This window comes from Lissotriton helveticus, chromosome 1_1 (assembly GCF_964261635.1).
Source record: "Lissotriton helveticus chromosome 1_1, aLisHel1.1, whole genome shotgun sequence".
NCBI lineage: Eukaryota > Metazoa > Chordata > Amphibia > Caudata > Salamandridae > Lissotriton > Lissotriton helveticus.
In genome coordinates, this window is record NC_136057.1 from 850,637,960 (window position 1) to 850,655,429 (window position 17,470).

The following is a 17,470-nucleotide window of genomic DNA, read 5'->3' on the forward strand; positions in this document are numbered from 1 at the left end:
CACAGCATGCACTGCCAGGTAATTTAAAGCTTACCTTGCTAACACGATCGTATGTTTCCTTTAGTTGAAGGTGTTTTCCTGCTTTACTTGCCAGGTCCATCCATTTGCCTTTTAGCCACTTTACGGTTGGCTTTCGAAGAAGATCTTTGGCTTCTACTTTTGCCACAAAGGTAATATTATCCCCTTTAAGAAAGATGGAAACATAACAAAACATTTCACCAGCTTATCTGTGCTATATATCGTTCTTAACATGGACGAGGAATGCAAGTTAACACAACACATTAGACACGGTTCCGCCATAGTCATTACAGGTAGGAGCACACATGTGGAGGACACATGCCCTATTCATGCTTCCATTTGACACTCACCGACATTGATGGTGCCGCCTTTGGGTTTTGCAGTAAATAACGTGGATAGTTGGGAATTGTCTCGCTTCTCAGCTTCTTCAGTCTGTCCCTCGCCAAGAGACCACACTGCCAGGGAATGAAAACAAGAATGCAGTCATGTCAGGACAGGTGGCACTTGACCTGAGGTAAGTAAAGACTATGCTTTGGTGAGAAACTCATGGGAAGAGGGAATCCTTATCTACTGGAGAGCTGTTGTGGATGAAGAAGCCGCTCTTGAGCAGCCTCATCCAAAAAAGAGCCAAAGCCACTTGGGGTTCAGGTAGAGCTAGTATTGAGTTCCGAATGCTTTTTCCACTTTGGGTCAGAATATTCCCTGCTGGATTTACAGAATTGGACCTTTGGCCAAAGGCACTGAAGTTGACGTTAAAAGAGAGAATGGCAATAGCTGAAGCGTGAGACAGCAAACCAGCAGAATCGACACAAGGCACCATGTCCTCTAGCCCTGAGGCATAGTAGGCAGCAGGGCAAGGCATATCACTAGACATAATCAGCGATTTGTGGTTGTACAGGGAAATGCCACATATGAGAAAATGTACCTTTCAATATTCTACCTGTTCTTTTGTGGCTTATTCTCGCCTGCTCACGATGAGCAAACAAAGGATCTGCTCTCATCCATAGATATTAATGGTACTGACCTCACTTCATAAATACAAATCTTCAGCACATACAGGACAAACAACAATAAAAATGTCCCTCACTAACAACTAGTCAAATCGGAAGCTAATTTACGATAGGGTTCTACAACTGATCAGATAGAAGCCCAAAGCAACGATCAGACCAGGCTACACCATAAAACACAATTTTATTACACACAAGATGAACTCCTGCAAAACCATTCAGGCATTAGCAACAGGGTTCTCTTATAAGAGACAAGGCAGATGTCCCATGTATACAGTATCTGTCAACCTTTTCAGTGACACCTGGATAAAGCATCCTGCAAAAGGTTGCACTTGGCATGAGGCTCAGTGCCAGCCACAATAAACTAGAGCACATCAGGCAGGGCACTTCAATGGGACCATTCAGTGTTGACCTAGTGTGATTATGGGCTCAAATTGCCCTGCCTGTGTCCTGACTCTGTCCTCCTCTTGGTTCTGACTTTATCTACACTTCTGTGAGATTGTAGCTGTTTATAGTTAGACTCATTCCACGAAATCTCACTTAGGTTTGACAAACGTGGTCCTCCTGCTGGCCTCATCCTTCTGATCCCACAAGTTCATGCTACAGAATACCCACCAGCAGGGCTCAAACACGATATCTGACCTCATTTACTCTGACCACATCAACCTAGCTTGGCCTATCCTCCTCTGGCTGCCTTTCAGCAGCGCTTTGCCTTCAAAGCTCTGTGCCTCTCCGCCCCACTCTCTTTTTGCGTGGTATGCTCTAGAGTGTGTGTGCTGGTATGTGCCATAGGTTTCATTGTGCTACCCTCTACCTATCTACACCTTATTGCAAGAACCTGTAGACAATTATTCCCATTTTACAGTGAACCCATAAACACTTGCCTGCTGTAAGGCGCCACAACATCCAGCCAGATGTACAAAGCCAATTAGTAATCGCAAACCCTGTGATTTGCTAAATCACAGGGTTTGTGACTGCTAGATAACTTTAGAATATACTAAACACATTTTGCAATTAGGTAACAGGTTACTGAATCGCAAAATGGATAAAAAGGGCCAAATAAACCCTATTTAGAAGAGGCACATTTAGGGCTTCTCTTCCAAATAGCGATTTGTTATGTTATGTATCACTGTTTGGCAACTAAAATCTGGTTGCAAAAGATTGAAGTTTTACAAACTCCCAACGTGGGTGGTAAGCCATTCGTAAAAAGGGAAGGGGCCCTCTTGGAACCCTTAGGGGTTTGTGAGTGTACAATAATAACAATATTGGTTTGTATTTAATGGTCCAGCGGGTAGTGGTCCATTGTCTACTCTCAATCAAACTTTTGAAAAGTTTAAACCTTTTGCAGCTCTGTTTCGTTCAAGGAAAATAGGCTGCATTTAAAACAAATATGTAAAGAGCAATCACAGACCTGTGATGGCAACCAATTGCAGTGAGTCACAATTTGAAAACGACCTCATATATATTGATTAGGAAGGTCAAATTGCAACTCGGGGCAATTCAGAATTTTGTGAACTGAGATATTTGTATATAGGTCAATTCCAACAAATTGCATACGGGTCTCAAAAATACTGGCAGCAATTTGCAACCAGTATTTTGTAACCAATGTTTTACACATCAAGCCCATTGTCCCAATTCACTGTGTTCAGTTCAAAAGCTGAAGCCTAGCCATTTTTTTTATTTAAAGTGATTTTCATCACATCATCACCAAATTGTAAAGCCTGGTACTTTGTTTCATGGAGGCCCATTACATTCATATCCAGTGGTCAGGGCCAGACTGGCCATAGCAGGCACAGGCATTTTACTGGTGGGGTGGAAGGGTGGGGGCCAATTTCTGACACGTGGAGGATGGTTTTGTTACTAGGGGGACAGTTTTGCAGCAATGCTGCATTATCGCCCCCGAAACATAAGCGTAATGCTGCAATATCGCCCCCCTGTAACAAAACCGGCAGCAGGGCTTTACACTAACCGCACCCCCCCCTCCCCCCGGTTCCCCTTCCCCGTGCCAGTGGTGGCAATTTAAAGTGATGCAGGAAGAGGATCAAGGAGGCATTTGGTCTTGCCCAATCTTTGCAATACATTCATGTTCATATTTAGTAAGGTAGCTCACCTGAGTCTTTTCTATCCTTAGCATTTCCGTCTGTAAAGAAAGAACAGTGTGGGAGACAGTTGATGAGTTTATTGATATATGACCATATTTAAGCTACTGATGTCTCATCTCTAAAAATGCAATGTAAAGATTGTAATAAACTCAGATGGCATATTTGGCACTAATCACTCAGAAGTGAATGGAGATGGTAAGAGAAAGAAAGAGGAACACATTTTCAGTTCATAAGGTATAGAATTAGGTCTTTAAGTAAGGCGGTACCAGTCATTCATGGGCAGCACTTTTCATTATAGAAGATGCTGTGGTCTGTGTCTGGTGTGACAACATTGCACATTCCATGTTGTTTGCATGGAACTTATTTTGTCACATGGTGAAGGTTCACCTTCTTATTTATGTAGGTGTTTAATCTGAAACTTCCACATTTTAGCAGGCCCCTACCAGCAAGTCCCACCTGGGAAAATGCCATCCTGAGTAGGTTCCTCCAGCAAGCTGAAATCCCATCAGGTTCAACACTCTGAAGATCTAATTACCAAAATAGTAAACCCTAGTAGGCTGTGCCCCAGCATGATCCAGCCCAGGTATAGTTCAGTCAAAGCATGTTTTATTCTCAGTGCAGATCCCAAGTACTGAAGATATCAACCAGCATTCACCACTGCAGCCAACGCGAGAAGTTTCAGCTTTAGCGGGCTTCAAATCTTGGTCGCTGCTGTTTGAGTACACTCCTGCACACCAAATGCCGCTTTCGGCTTGCACCATCAGATGCAACCCAGGGCATCCCACCCAAAAATGGGTTAACCCCTGAAAGTCCCACACTCTGCAGTTATCCAGAACAGTTCTCCAGTAACTACCACAGTCCCACTTCCACCATGCCTCTAAGCTCTACCTCAGTCCGGCCTCCAATATGTCCCACCATCAACAGGTTCCTCTCCTAACAAGTCGCATCCCATGAAAGTCCCACTCTAGTTCAACAATTCACCAGCTCTTCAAGATGCTTTTGTCTTATGAATATGTGAGAACCCACACAACACAAAATGGCATGAAATTGCCGAAACATTATTTAAAATGTACTTTTGAAGTTTAAGGTGCATGTGTTTTCAGTGTTTAGCTTCATTGTTATATCACATCACAGGAAGTGTCAGGCAAGGGAGATCTTTTATGCTTTTATCAAGGATGCAAGTTGTTGCACTCCAATAGTATATTTTTCTGAATTGTAAATAGAAGAGCAAAAGAAAGGTATACATGAAATATATGTTTTCCTTGATCGCCATCAAGCAACACCAGAAAAAAACGTAACACAAAGATCGTAAAGTAAAAATATATTTTGGTTGATGAGTATTTGAGTTAAACATTGGGCTTCATTTTGAGTTTGAATTGAAAATGCCTTGGGTACAAATAGAGTGGTATTTTCTAATTGAAAATAAGAATAACTGAAGCATTTCTCCTGTGTGGGGCAACATATCAGAAGTGTGTCAATCACAAGGAGATACAACACTGAAAACGTAACCTCCTTGTCAACCTACACAAATTTCAGTATACAGCAGCAGCTGCAGAAAGAAGGCCAAGATATCCTTCCGCCCCTAACCTCTACGTACTCTGTCATTAAGGTAATCAATGAAGTATTTATAAAGTTTGATCAACTAACTTCCGAAGTTTGATAAACTATCAAGTTTGATAACATACCTTGAGGTGCAGTATTGGGAGACGACTCATCTTCGTCTGTAATAAAAAGGTACATAGAATTTGAAATTTGTCACGGAGTGAGCGCAACACAAACCGTACATACCCTTTTTAGTGGGAGGGAAAATCAGAACTGCAGTGAAAAAGCGAGACCTGCAAAAGAAAGTTGAGAAATGGTGACAGGTGGAGGCAGGCAGAATGGGCAGTCCAAACCAAACCAAGGAAACCAAAGCATTGAGAAGGTGGAATGGGAAACCCACGTGGTGAAGGAAGGTCAAATACAATCCAAAGCACAAGGAGATGTGAACAGGGCGTGATTTGTGATTAACAGAAGGAAGTGGATGAGAGGTTTCTCAGGAGGTATTGGTTTGTTAGAGATGTCAACAATGTCAAGTGAGGAAAAAAAACACAAGAACGAATACGGTCAACCACACATCTGACCTTCAGAGGAAGATGTCATATCGCTGGCTTCTACGTCTGCAAGTAAAATGTGCACCACATGTGCAATGAACGAAACGGTTACCAAATGCTTGATTACACACTCCACACAGTGTTCCAGTACAGAATGCACCCCTCATATTCCACATCCACACCACACATAGCTAGAGTATGTGCTGATCAAGAAAGCACCCCCTATGCAGGCCACCTTTCAAGACTCATCGTGCAGGCTCTTCCACGTGTTCAACATTTTTCCCTAGGGTCATCTTTTCATCCTGTCTAGCAATCCTGAAACCTGTTTACCTGGAAGTCAGATTTCATGACTATTACTTGCACATTATTCATAAGGATGTAAAGCAGCAGAGTTGTAATGGACCGCATGCTCGTAGGGGGGATGTGCAACAAGGATTGTTGTACACAGTGGTTGTATACCAGTAATGCGGGTTGTGGAGATTCCTTCGACAGGAACAGGTTCTCAGGAAGGTAAATAGGCCCATGATTGAGTAGTGAATGCTTCTCTCCTTGTCACTTAGTTCACATGAGGGGTTTGGGGGGCAGCCGAGCCACGAGGTCCGCCCCCCGGCTGTTTTGGGAGGGGGAGGGAGCGAGCCATGGGCGCGGCAATTTTGCCGTTTTGGGCTGCTTTTGGGTATAGCCCAAAAGCAGCCCAAATTACATGTTTCAAGCCCAACGATAAAAGGGGCTTCCCGCGTTACCCAGCCACCATTTTAGGTATTGAAACCTGGTGGCTGGGAGCGGAGCGAGAGGTTTTTGTGGTGTCCAGCGTGGTGGTCGGCGTTTCAGTTTGTCGGCGCGTGTTGCTAGGTAGTGGAGGCAAGCGAAGAAAAGATGGCAGACAAGGGGGATTACCGTGTGTTGGAGGCCATCCGCCTTCTGAGTGAGGCGGGGCGGATGGACCTCTTGGTGGGCCCGGTGGCGGCGACGCGCCCGCCGCGGCGCGCCGCGGCAGGAGTGGCGGCGGCGATTCTCGCCTGCTCGCTGCCAAGAAAAACACAGAAGCTGCAGGTGGGTGCCGGGGGTCGCGCTGAGGCCAGGGGCGCGGCCCGCGGCTTAGCTGAGGGGGCGGGGCACCCGCCGGGGGGGAAGCGCGCGAAGAAAGGCGACTCGCTGCGAGAGCGCCGCGCTGACAGGCGAGGGGCGGAGGAAAATGACTGGCGGCATGAGGAGAAGGCACCGGAGACAGAGAAGGGACAGCCCGGTGACGCGCGGGAGCTCCCCAGCACGTCGGCTGACGGCGGGGAGATCCCCCAGAAGGGAGGGAAGGTCGCAGTGAAGCGGCGCCCGGGGCAGATGGCGGTGGGGGGGCGTGGCCCGGAGGAGGGCGTTTTGAACACCAAAGCAGGCCCGGGACAGGGGGGCAAGAAAGCCCAAAAGAGAGCAGGGCCCCCTGAAAGGGGACAGGTAGGGGGTACAGGGCGGGGGGGAGGAAAGGGAGCCCCTCACCAGCCAGACAGGGGGATAACTGGGAGGGGGGAGGGGCAGACAGGAGACTAGGCCAGAGAGCAGAAGGGGGGCACAGGGGGGGGTGAGACAAGGCGTTGGAGGGGGGTGCCAAGGGGGCAGAGAACCGGAGAGGTGGGGGGGTTGGCGGGTGGAGGGAAGAGCTGAGTGGGAGCGGTTGGGTCTCCCCCATATTGATAGACGCGGGGAGGGCGACTAGGACTGGGAAGGCCTGGACGTCTTTGATTCCTGGGTGGAGGGGTTGAGAGAGGTCCAAGGTGAGACAGGGGGCAGGCCAGTGAGGGGGGAGGGGACGGTGCCACGGGTGGGGCAGGCAGAGAGGCAGGGTGCAGGGGAGGTGGCAGAGGTCTCCCCGGGGGTGGGGGGGATTGGGGAACTGGCATGGAGCGATGAGGAGGAAGGGGGTGAGGTCGTGGGGTCGCGGGACAGGCGGCGGGAAGGCGGGGGGGTCACGCAGTGGCAGGGACCCAGCACATCAGCAGTACCGTTTTTACTGAAGGGGACTGCGGAGCGCAGGGCTCCAGACTTGGCCAGGCTTGGTGCGGCGGACCGGCGCCAAGGTGAAGGGAGGGCCGTGTTTCTTGCAACAGGCCCGGAGACAGCGAGGGACCACGACATGGCTGGCACACGAAGGCCCCTGGCGGGCTCGCTGGCCCATCACCCCACAGGGCCCCCACAGCTTGGGGTCCAACGGCGGACGGAGGGTAGCATGGAAGAGGACTGTTTTGTATGGTCGGGTAGTAGAGGAAGAGAGCGGGCAGCGGGTAGGGTACAGTCGGCACCAGCTCCATGAAGGTGATGAGGAGAGTTTGGAGGAAGGAGAGTTACGGGAGGGCGAGGGCGGACGGGGGTCCGTTAATGGTGTGAGTTCTTTCTTACAGGTGTCACGGGGCCTGGGTGCGGCTACGGCCCGGACACAAAATAGGGACTGGCCGGCGATGGAACGGAGAGGTGTGGAGCGACATGGGGAGGCGCTGGTGCCAGGTAAAGCCAATGCGACGCGCACGGTGTCTGTGGGGGTGGGGGACGGGGGAGAGGGGGGGGGTGACCGGTTGTGCAAGGGCAAGTATGTGACGGATAAGGGTGTGGGTTCGGAAGACGTAGTGTTGGCGCCGGCGGTGATTGGTGCGCCGGGAGCGGCGGGGCCGGCGGCTGGGGAGACGCTCGGGACCCCGGGAAGTACGGCGGGGGAGGCGGCGTCGACTGGCAGTGGGGAGAAGGTGGAGAGTAAGGAGCTGAAGATAAAGCGACTCCCGTATATGGGGGTCACGAAGCCGTTGGGGGCGCATTTAATGGCATCCACCAAAGAGAGGATATGGAAAGGGAAGTATGTGGAGCTGTTGAAATTGCTTCACCGCGAGGTTAGATCAAAGGAAGGGTCAAAAGAGGAGGAATATGAGCTACAGAAGCGGCTGAGGGTGCCTTTGACGATTGAGAATTGGACAGCGGCATTTTTATTTTTCGCGAGTGTATACTGCGAAAAATTCCCTGAGCGGTCGGTGTCCATGTTCAAGTACATGGACGTTATACAGAAGGCACAGATCACAGGGGGGGTTACGCATGGGCGCAGTACGACGAGGAGTTCCGGGCACGAATGGCGTGGGATCCGGAGGCCAAGTGGGGGAACTGGACTGCGACCTCTGGCAGCACACGATGGGGTTGGCGGGGTCAGGGAAGGCTATTTTTACCGCCAGCGGTTTGCCTTTAGTGTACCAGCCCTTTCAGGGGCGCCCCACCCGTGGGGGGGTGGGAACCGGGGCCAGGAGCCAACCCTGAGCGGCGGGCGCATGTTGGGATTTTAACTGGGGAACGTGTGCCAGGGAACATTGCCGTTTTAAGCACGAATGCTCGGGCTGCGGTAGGTACGGACACCCCATGGTCCGTTGCTGGGGCCCCACCCGTCCACAGGGGGGAGCCCAGGCGCCAAGAGGAGGCGCACGTCCCGGAGCCGCCCCACAGGCGGGCAGCGGGCGAGGGGGTAGGGGCTCTGGCACTCAGGGCTCGTACTCCGGTTAATTTGGAACACTTGACAGTGGCCCTGCGTACTTACCCGGACGTGGGGGCCGCCGAGTGCTTGCGAAACGGTTTCCGGGTGGGGTTTCGGTTAGGGTATGCGGGCCGCGACAGAGGCGTTTGGCGGACAATCTGCGGTCCGCCAGGGAACACCCGGAGGTGGTGCAGAACAAATTGGACAAGGAGGTGCAGGAGGGGCGCATGGCGGGTCCGTTTGCGGATTGTCCGTTGGAACACTTGATAGTGTCCCCCGTTGGGGTGGTGCCCAAGAAGGAGGCAGGGCAGTTTCGCCTCATCCAACATTTGTCTTGGCCGGAAGGGGGGTCGGTGAACAACTTCATTGATGAGGAGGAGGCCACGGTGTCGTACTCCTCGGTGGAGGCGGCCATGTTTTTGGTGGTGGAGGCAGGCCCCGGTGCGAAAATGGCTAAGTGCGATATCAAATCGGCTTTCCGGTTGTTGCCGGTTCACCCAGACGACTGGTGCCTACTGGGAATCCAGTTTCGCGGCCGCTGGTATGTGGACAAGGCGCTGCCGATGGGCTGCTCGATGTCTTGTGCCCTTTTTGAATGTTTCAGCACGTTCCTCCAATGGTTTTTTACGGAACGCACGGGTCACCAGGGAGTTACGCACTACCTGGATGACTTTTTCTTGGTCGGGGCCCCAGACTCCACGGACTCCCAGGTGGCGCTGGACAGGTTTCAGGAGCTCATGGAGGACCTAGGGGTGCCCTTGGCACCGGAAAAGACAGTGGGGCCAGGCACGGCGCTGTCGTTTTTGGGCATTGAGCTTGACTCAGTGCAGATGGAGGCACGTTTGCCGGACGACAAAAAGAGGCAGATGTTGGGATTGCTGGAGGTGATGGTGGCGAAGCACAAGGTGGCAGTCCTGGACATTCAGGTGCTGTTGGGTCACTTGAATTTTGCGTGCAGAGTGGTGCGAGTGGGGAGGACATTCTGTAGGCGTTTGGGTAGGGCGCTGGTGGGCAACAGGCCTCCACACCACCGCGTGCGTTTGTCGGCGGGCGTGCGGGAAGATCTGCGGATGTGGCGGTTTTTCTTGAACCAGTTCAACAGTGTGCCCTTACAGCGGGACGTGGACATGGTTTGGGAGGTGCAGATTTTCTCAGACGCGGCGGGCAGTGACGGTTTCGGTTTGTACTGGAACGGGAAATGGTGTGCGGAGAGTTGGCCAAGAGAGTGGCGCGGACGGGGCCAAAGCATTGCTTTTCTGGAGCTTTTTCCTTTGGTGGTGGCGATTTGGCTGTGGGGGGAGGTGCTTGCACACCGACGGGTGACTTTCCATGTGGACAATATGGCCGTGGTGCAGGTGGTGAACCGGCAGTCGGCAAGGGACGAACAAGTGTTGAAGCTGTTGCGTGTGTTTGTGCTGGGCTGCTTGTGACATGACATTGCTTTTCGCGCAGTGCACGTACCGGGAATTGACAATGACATTGCGGATGCCTTGTCTCATTCGCAGTGGGCGAGATTCCGTGGGTTGGCGAAGGATGCAGAGCGGGACCCGACGCCCATGCCAATTCAGCTGTGGCGAGTAGGCAACACCAGATGTTACAGCTGGTTCTAGGATCGTTGGCAGAATCGACCAGGGCAATGTATGTGTCGGCATGGGGGGAGTTTCTGGCATCCGGGGCGTGCTGGAAGGCCCCGGGAGCTGCAAGGCGGGGGGATGTGGTGCGATTTATGCTCTCATTGATAGACAAGGGTCTCCGGAGCCGGCAAGTTAGCGGGGATATCCTTCATGGGTAAGCTATGTTGGGGGTACGCACCCTCCGCGGGGGAGCTCGGGTCTAGGATGTTGGAGGGATGGGCCCGGGAGTGCGGGCGGGCAGGGGCGTTGCGGCGGCCGTTGTCGGAGGACATGTTACAGAGAGTTCTGGAGGTGTTGCATTTGGTGTGCGTGGATGAGCGGGAAAGGTACTTGTTTACGACTCTGATGGTGTGGATGTTTGCGGGGGCGTTTCGGGTGTCTGAAATGGTGGGCGGAAGGACGGTTCACGGTCTGGGTTGGGCGGAGGTGCAGTTGGGGCACAGGGAAGTGCGCATTTGGCTGCGGCAGGCGAAAACGGACCAGCGTTGGGTGGGGGAATGGGTGGCGTTGCAGGAGAGGGGGGATTGGCTTGCCTGGTGCGCTGTGGGTGGGCCTGGAACGGCGTTCGGCCGGGAGATGGATTGGTGTTCCAGCACGCCGATGGATCGAAGGCGACGGGGCCGCAGTTGCTGGGGGTGCTGAGGAAAGCCTTGGGCAGGTTAGGAGTGGATGGGCGACAGTATGGCACTCACTCGTTCAGAATTGGGGCGGTGTCGGAAGCGCATCTGCGAGGTTGCGGGCGGGGAGCCATCATGCGCCTGGGGAGGTGGTCTTCGGCCTGCTACCGGCGGTATGTGCGCAGCTCTGAGCTGGCTTAAGTGCGCGCTGAATGTTTGGGGGGGACTCTTTTACTTACATTTGTTTTTCGTTTCAGGTTCGGTGGAGGGTCCTACAGCGCAGGGGATGCTAATTTGGATTGTGGGCCACTCATTTGTGAAGAGAGCGAAATTGCAGGCCCAAGATAGCTATTTCGGGGAGAACCTGGGCTTTAATCCGGCGCTGTTTCAGGTGGTGTGGATAGGGAGGGGGGGCTTGCGTTGGAAGGAACTTATGGCTTCTTTGAACGGTATGGTGGAGGGGGGGCGGTGCCCGGATGTTTTGGTTCTCCACGACATGGTGCGGGAGACTGGTCTGGTTTTAATGAGGGCAATGCGGCGGGATTTGGCAGAATTGCGGCGAAGTTGGGCCGGGTGTTCGTGGTTTGGACGGAGCTGGTTCCGCGGAGGGTGTGGCACGGGGCGAGCCGGCCTCAGGCGATGGACAAGGCGCGCAAGAAGATCAACGTAGAGATGGTGCGTTTCTGTCGGCATCTGGGGTTTGCGAGGTCTGGCACAGGGACATTCACTATGATGCACCGGAAATGTTCAGGGGTGATGGGGTACACCTCTCGAGGATCAGGATTGACTTGTACCTGTTGGAGCTACGGGAGGTTTTGTCCCGTTTGTTAGGAGTGCGCCGGGAATAAGAGTCCGGTTACAGTTTTGAGTTGTTTCGCGGCGCGGGCCGGAGCGGGGGGGGGGGGGGGGCAGGGAAAGGGGGAGGAGGTGTATTCACCTGCATCCACCGTTCCCTGGGTGGCGGAGTTTGGTTGGAATGTTGGCCAAGTTTGGCTGGAGGTCGGTATTTTGGTGTTAAGTTTGGGGACTTGGGGAACGGGAGCGGAGAAAGGGGTAAACAGTTGGGAGTTACATTAGAGGGTAGTTTGATTACAGTTGCAATAGGACAAATAGGAATGTAGGTATTCTGAGGCATTGGATTTAAGACGTAGGGGAGAAATGTGATTATTCATGGGATACAATGCTGTTTATATATTGTTATGTTGCGGGGTGGAGGGATATTATCATGTGGGATCGTAGGGGTGGAGGGAGAAAGACAAAAAGGGGGTCAGGTAACTCGATGTTTAGAGAGGTTTAGTTTTGTAAGGCGGTTAGCCAGTTGGTAAAAAATGTGATGTGCACCTGTTTCAATAAAGCGGCCTTTTACACACACAAAATGGTAGTCGGTCCGTGCTTGCCTCCCTCTCTCCCTCCCAAGAGGGGTTTGGGGGGCAGCCGAGCCATGAGGTCCGCCCCCGGGCTGTTTTGGGAGGGGGAGGGAGCGAGCCATGGGCGCGGCCATTTTGCCGTTTTGGGCTGCTTTTGGGTATAGCCCAAAAGCAGCCCAAATTACATGTTTCAAGCCCAACGATAAAAGGGGCTTCCCGCGTTACCCAGCCACCATTTTAGGTATTGAAACCTGGTGGCTGGGAGCGGAGTGAGAGGTTTTTGTCCCACCCGCCCTCCCTGGTTTTTATGGTTTTAGGGGTGGTTTTCTCCCTTGGGGTCCCCCTCTTTTTTAGGGGCAAGAGAATAATTTTACGAAGGCCGTGGCATTGGGACAGGTTATCAGGGTAAGGTTAATTTGTATGTTGTCGCTGGAAGCAGGTGCAGGCGGAGTTTGGTTGGAATGTTGGCCAAGTTTGGCTGGAGGTCGGTATTTTGGTGTTAAGTTTGGGGACTTGGGGAACGGGAGCGGGGAAAGGGGTAAACAGTTGGGGGTTACATTAGAGGGTAGTTTGGTTACAGTTGCAATAGGACAAATAGGAATGTAGGTATTCTGAGGCATTGGATTTAAGACGTAGGGGAGAAATGTGGTTATTCATGGGATACAATGCTGTTTATATATTGTTATGTTGCGGGGTGGAGGGATATTATCATTTGGGATCGTAGGGGTGGAGGGAGAAAGACAAAAAGGGGGTCAGGTAACTCGATGTTTAGAGAGGTCTAGTTTTGTAAGGCGGTTAGCCAGTTGGTAAAAAATGTGATGTGCACCTGTTTTAATAAAGCGGCCTTTTACACACACAAAATGGTAGTCGGTCCGTGCTTGCCTCCCTCTCTCCCTCCCAATACACCCGCTTGTTATCAGAAGTGTCCTCTACAGTTGCCATTGTGCAGACTGTCAGGACATTACAATGTCGCTGGCAATTGAGACTAAGTTCCTGCACATTGGGATTACAGATACCCTGGAAATTGTTAATGTTTGGATGCAGGATTCCCAAGCAAGTACAGGTTTCGGTACAGGGAATTGGGATAACTGGTGAACTTTGTGTTTCCACTACAATCTCCCTGTTTCCCCTTAATAACAGGGCTCCTTTGCACATTCCAATTTCGCAGGTTTTACATAGGTTTTACCAGCAAACTGTGAATGTCTGAAAACCTGAAGGTGGGGGATTCCCACTGAATAGAGCATGACCATCTACCCTGCCATATCATAACACTGTTAAAAGCTGTTCGCATTTATTTCCACACAACACTGAAACCACTGTGTTTTTTTTCGGTAATAGCGAAGCCGAATGAGGAGCATTGATAAGACTAAAAAGATTGGAATTAAACAAAAATAAAACATAGTTCAAACATTTATCTTGACTGAAGGTTTTGTTTAGGGAAGCACTGCTAATTTCATTACAAGACAGGAGGCTACATTATGCATTAATCTTTTAATGCAGCTCACAAACACAGCCGCTTACATCACAAAGGTAAGAATAAGAATTAAGTGACATCAAAGTATCCATAAAGGCCAGGTGCCAAGGGAGATCAGCCTCTTTTAAATGCGGCTCTCAAACAGATAAGTTGTCTTTCTCTCTATCTTTACATTGCTTAGAGTTTTTCTGTTAAGCCACATTTTATATGTTAAGCTTTATTGAGTTAGCTCATTTTGTTTAGCTTTACGCTCGTATGCCTCTCATTGTTTGGCTAGATGCTCGTATGATCTACCCTGTACTGTTAGCTGTACTGCCATCCTGGTTCGTTTAACTCTTTCCCTTGCTTTATGCCCTCGGTCCGATGCTTGTGGGTTACCCCTAACCTCTCCCCACCCCCAAGACTTCCAATTTTTGGTCGTCTTGCCCTTTACCTCTGTTTGGTCCCTGTCCATTTCGGATACCTTCGCGCTCTCTTTCCCTTATCCCACGCCGTTCCGCGTTTGCTCCAAATGCCCCCTCTTGGCCTTTTTTCGGCCGCTTTCCCCCTCACTGCCTCCGTTGCGGTGGCTCGCGCTCGCTCCGATATGTGGAGCTCATGCGTCATCCCTGATTAGAGGAATGACCCTTGGCAGCGGCGCCGCAGCGCGCCCTACCTCGTAAGGGTCATTCCTCTCTCCTCCGTGGATTCAACTGCCTCGAGCGAGTCAGTTACCCTTCGGAGCCAAGAATCAGCTGTTCTGCCTTGTTTCCCCTCGGCGAAATAGATTTATTTAACATTATTGGAATCGGAGCAGAGAGTCAATACAACTCTCTGCTTACTTTAACTGTGCCCTACACTTCATAAAAAAAAAAAAGAGCAAGATAAGCTTTCCTTTGTCGTTTATATTACGTATACTGCCTTGAGCACTATACCCGTTGTCCTCATGTCAGATATGGAGAATGAGGACGCCGCAGCTTCCTCTCACTCTCATAATAGTGACGCCTTTAAGAACTTTTTGAAAAAAGAAATGAGAGCACACATGCTCGATACTATTAGCGAGGTCATGTCTCGTAAGAGGACTCTCAGTGATGTTGGGCAACTCCCTAACCACCCTACAAAGTCTAAAGCACCTAGGAAAACCAAGCACACTACGGGCAGTTGTGCGGGGAACTTTAGAGGTCCAAGCACCTTTCGGGATTTGGGAAGCCTTAGCGCTCCAAGAGGCATTGGTGCCCCTCGCGGCACAATGAGGTTGGGTACCCCTAGCGGTACAACTCTGGAAGGTGTCCTAAGCGGCACAAGTGGTGATGGTGCTAGTGCTCATTCTGATACCTACTCTGACGTAGAGGAGACTTTCGAGGAACCCTACGACGAGTTCGTTTTCGACCCTAATGATTACTTTTTCAATGACTCTGACCCCAACTCCTTCCCTGAGTCAGACCCTCCTCCCTCCTCCAAGGATCCCATCCTTGACCCCCTAGGGGGAGAGATGTTTTCTCCTGAGAATATCTCACGCCCTAATAGCTCTAAATGGTCCCCCCAGGAACATGTCGGCAAGTTTATAACCAAATGGTTAAGAAACTCCTTGGAAACTGATACAAGGAACACTATGCGGGCTGAGTGCCCGAGACCATGGATTGGCGATAAGGTCTGCCAGACCCCCAACCTTGACCCAGACCTTATTAAATTTCTTTTTAAGCTGGGAAAGGACCCAAGAAAAGGCCTCGAAAGAGCATTTAAGTCCTGCCAGGACCGTCTTCTAGACATGCTAGGCCCTCTCACCAAGATCCTTGACCTTGCTGAGGAGTCTTATATTTCAGATACTCCCCTTGACACTGCACTCATTAGGGGTTGGAGCCAGAGAGCTATCGTGCTTTTAGGGAATGCTAATTCGAGCCTGAACATGGAAAGGAGAAAAACTGTCCTAAACAGAATTAACCCCAAGCTTGGGGACCTTGCCGACAAGGAGCCTTCGTCCGAACCCCAAGGCCTACTTTTCGGGCAGGATATGATTAAGTCAATTGGCAGATATGTTGCGACCTTTACGGCGCTTGATAGGGCTCAAAGCAACTTGAAAAAAGTCTTCCCTTCTAATGTTTTTGGTCAGGCCGGAAGAAGGGGCTGTTCTTCCGGCCGTGCCAACTTCCGGCCCTATAATTCCGGCAGAGGAAGAGGTGGTGCAGGAAGGGGATACTACCCCTCGAACAAACAGTTTTATCCCCAACGAGGAGGTCGTGGTTCCCGAGGCAGAGGCTTCTCCTCCCGTGGAGCACCTAATATCAACACCCCCAAGTAAGTGCCCTTTCTCCTCTTTCCCCTCCAAAGGTCGAGGAAGGCTCAAATTGTTTTACCATGGTTGGGAAAGCTATACTCAGGACCCGTGGGTCCTACAAACAGTCCGCGGGTTCAAGATAGACTTTGTGGACATTCCTTACCAATCCACGACTCCAAGACCTCTGCACCTCCCCTTGGAACATCTAGCTATCGCCAAGGAGGAGGTCTCCTCTATGCTAAAAAAGGGAGCTATTATCGAGGTTCCTTGGTCACAAAAGAATTTTGTAAGTACCCTCTTCTTGGTAGAGAAAAAGGACAAAGGTTGGAGGCCAGTGATAAATTTACGGGAAGTAAACAAATACCTAGTTTATCGCCACTTCAAGATGGAGGGCATCCATCTTCTCAGGGACCTTCTCCTTCAAGGAGATTGGTTAGTCAAGCTAGACCTAAAGGATGCCTTCTTTACTATCCCCATGGCCAGGGAACATCAACCCTTCCTCCAATTTGTTTGGGACGGACACCTCTACCAATTTCAAGCTCTCCCCTTCGGTCTCTCATCCGCCCCCTGGTGTTTCACCAAGGTCATGAGAGCCATTGTTTCGATTCTGAGAGCAAGAGGCATTCGTTTAATTATCTACTTAGACGACATCCTCATCATGTCTCAAACCCAGGAACAAATTTTAGAAGACCTTAGGGTCTCCATGGAGTTGATAGAGGATCTCGGCTTCATTATAAACAGAGAAAAATCCATCCTGACGCCCTCAAAATCCCTCGAGTTTCTAGGTTTCACCGTGAACACTTCAAGCTGTCTTCTTTCACTGCCAAAAAAGAAGATTGCGAAAATTCGAAAGGAAATCAGGTTTGTCCTGAGACATCAATCTCTCTCCCTACGAGAATTAGCCAGACTCTTGGGTCTTCTTTCTTCTTCGATCCAAGCTATCTTTCCGGGTCCACTGAACTACCGTGCTCTCCAGAGGGTGAAAGCCCAAGCTCTCCGGTCCGGTCTCTGGTATGGGGACAAGGTCTCTCTAGACCAACCAGCGAGACTGGAACTCTCTTGGTGGCTGGACAATTTGGATGCATGGAATGGAAGGGCTATCTTCGGTTCCTCCCCAGACTTTGTCTTGGAGTCAGATGCCAGTCTCCACGGCTGGGGTGCTCGTCTCCTCGACCAAGACACCGGTGGGGTTTGGACCCTTTCAGAGTCCTCTCATCATATAAACTTTCTAGAGCTGACCGCTGGGATTTATGCCTTGATGAGTTTCAGACACTCACTTCAAGGCAGATCTGTCTTATTGAAAATGGACAACGTTTCTGCGGTCTCTTACATCAACCGTCTCGGTGGCACGAGGTCCGCGGACCTATCGGATCTGGCCAAGAAATTATGGATTTTCTGTCTGGAACAC

General features: G+C 51.0%; 1 protein-coding gene across 17 annotated transcripts in view; it reads right to left on the minus strand.

Annotated features, from left to right (window-relative positions):
• The window catches only part of MYBPC1 (myosin binding protein C1), a 323,873-nt gene that overhangs the window by 192,572 nt on the left and 113,831 nt on the right, over positions 1-17,470 (minus strand). For 15 of the 17 annotated variants that reach the window (XM_078675170.1, XM_078675152.1, XM_078675144.1 and 12 more), the window contains 5 exons: positions 5,251-5,286; positions 4,813-4,848; positions 3,136-3,165; positions 369-473; positions 35-183 (listed from right to left, as the gene is read on the minus strand). In XM_078675170.1, coding sequence (XP_078531296.1) covers positions 35-183; positions 369-473; positions 3,136-3,165; positions 4,813-4,848; positions 5,251-5,286 — 356 coding nt within the window. The remainder of the gene's footprint in view (positions 1-34; positions 184-368; positions 474-3,135; positions 3,166-4,812; positions 4,849-5,250; positions 5,287-17,470) is intronic. The other 2 variants (XM_078675161.1, XM_078675190.1) reach the window with 1 other exon arrangement.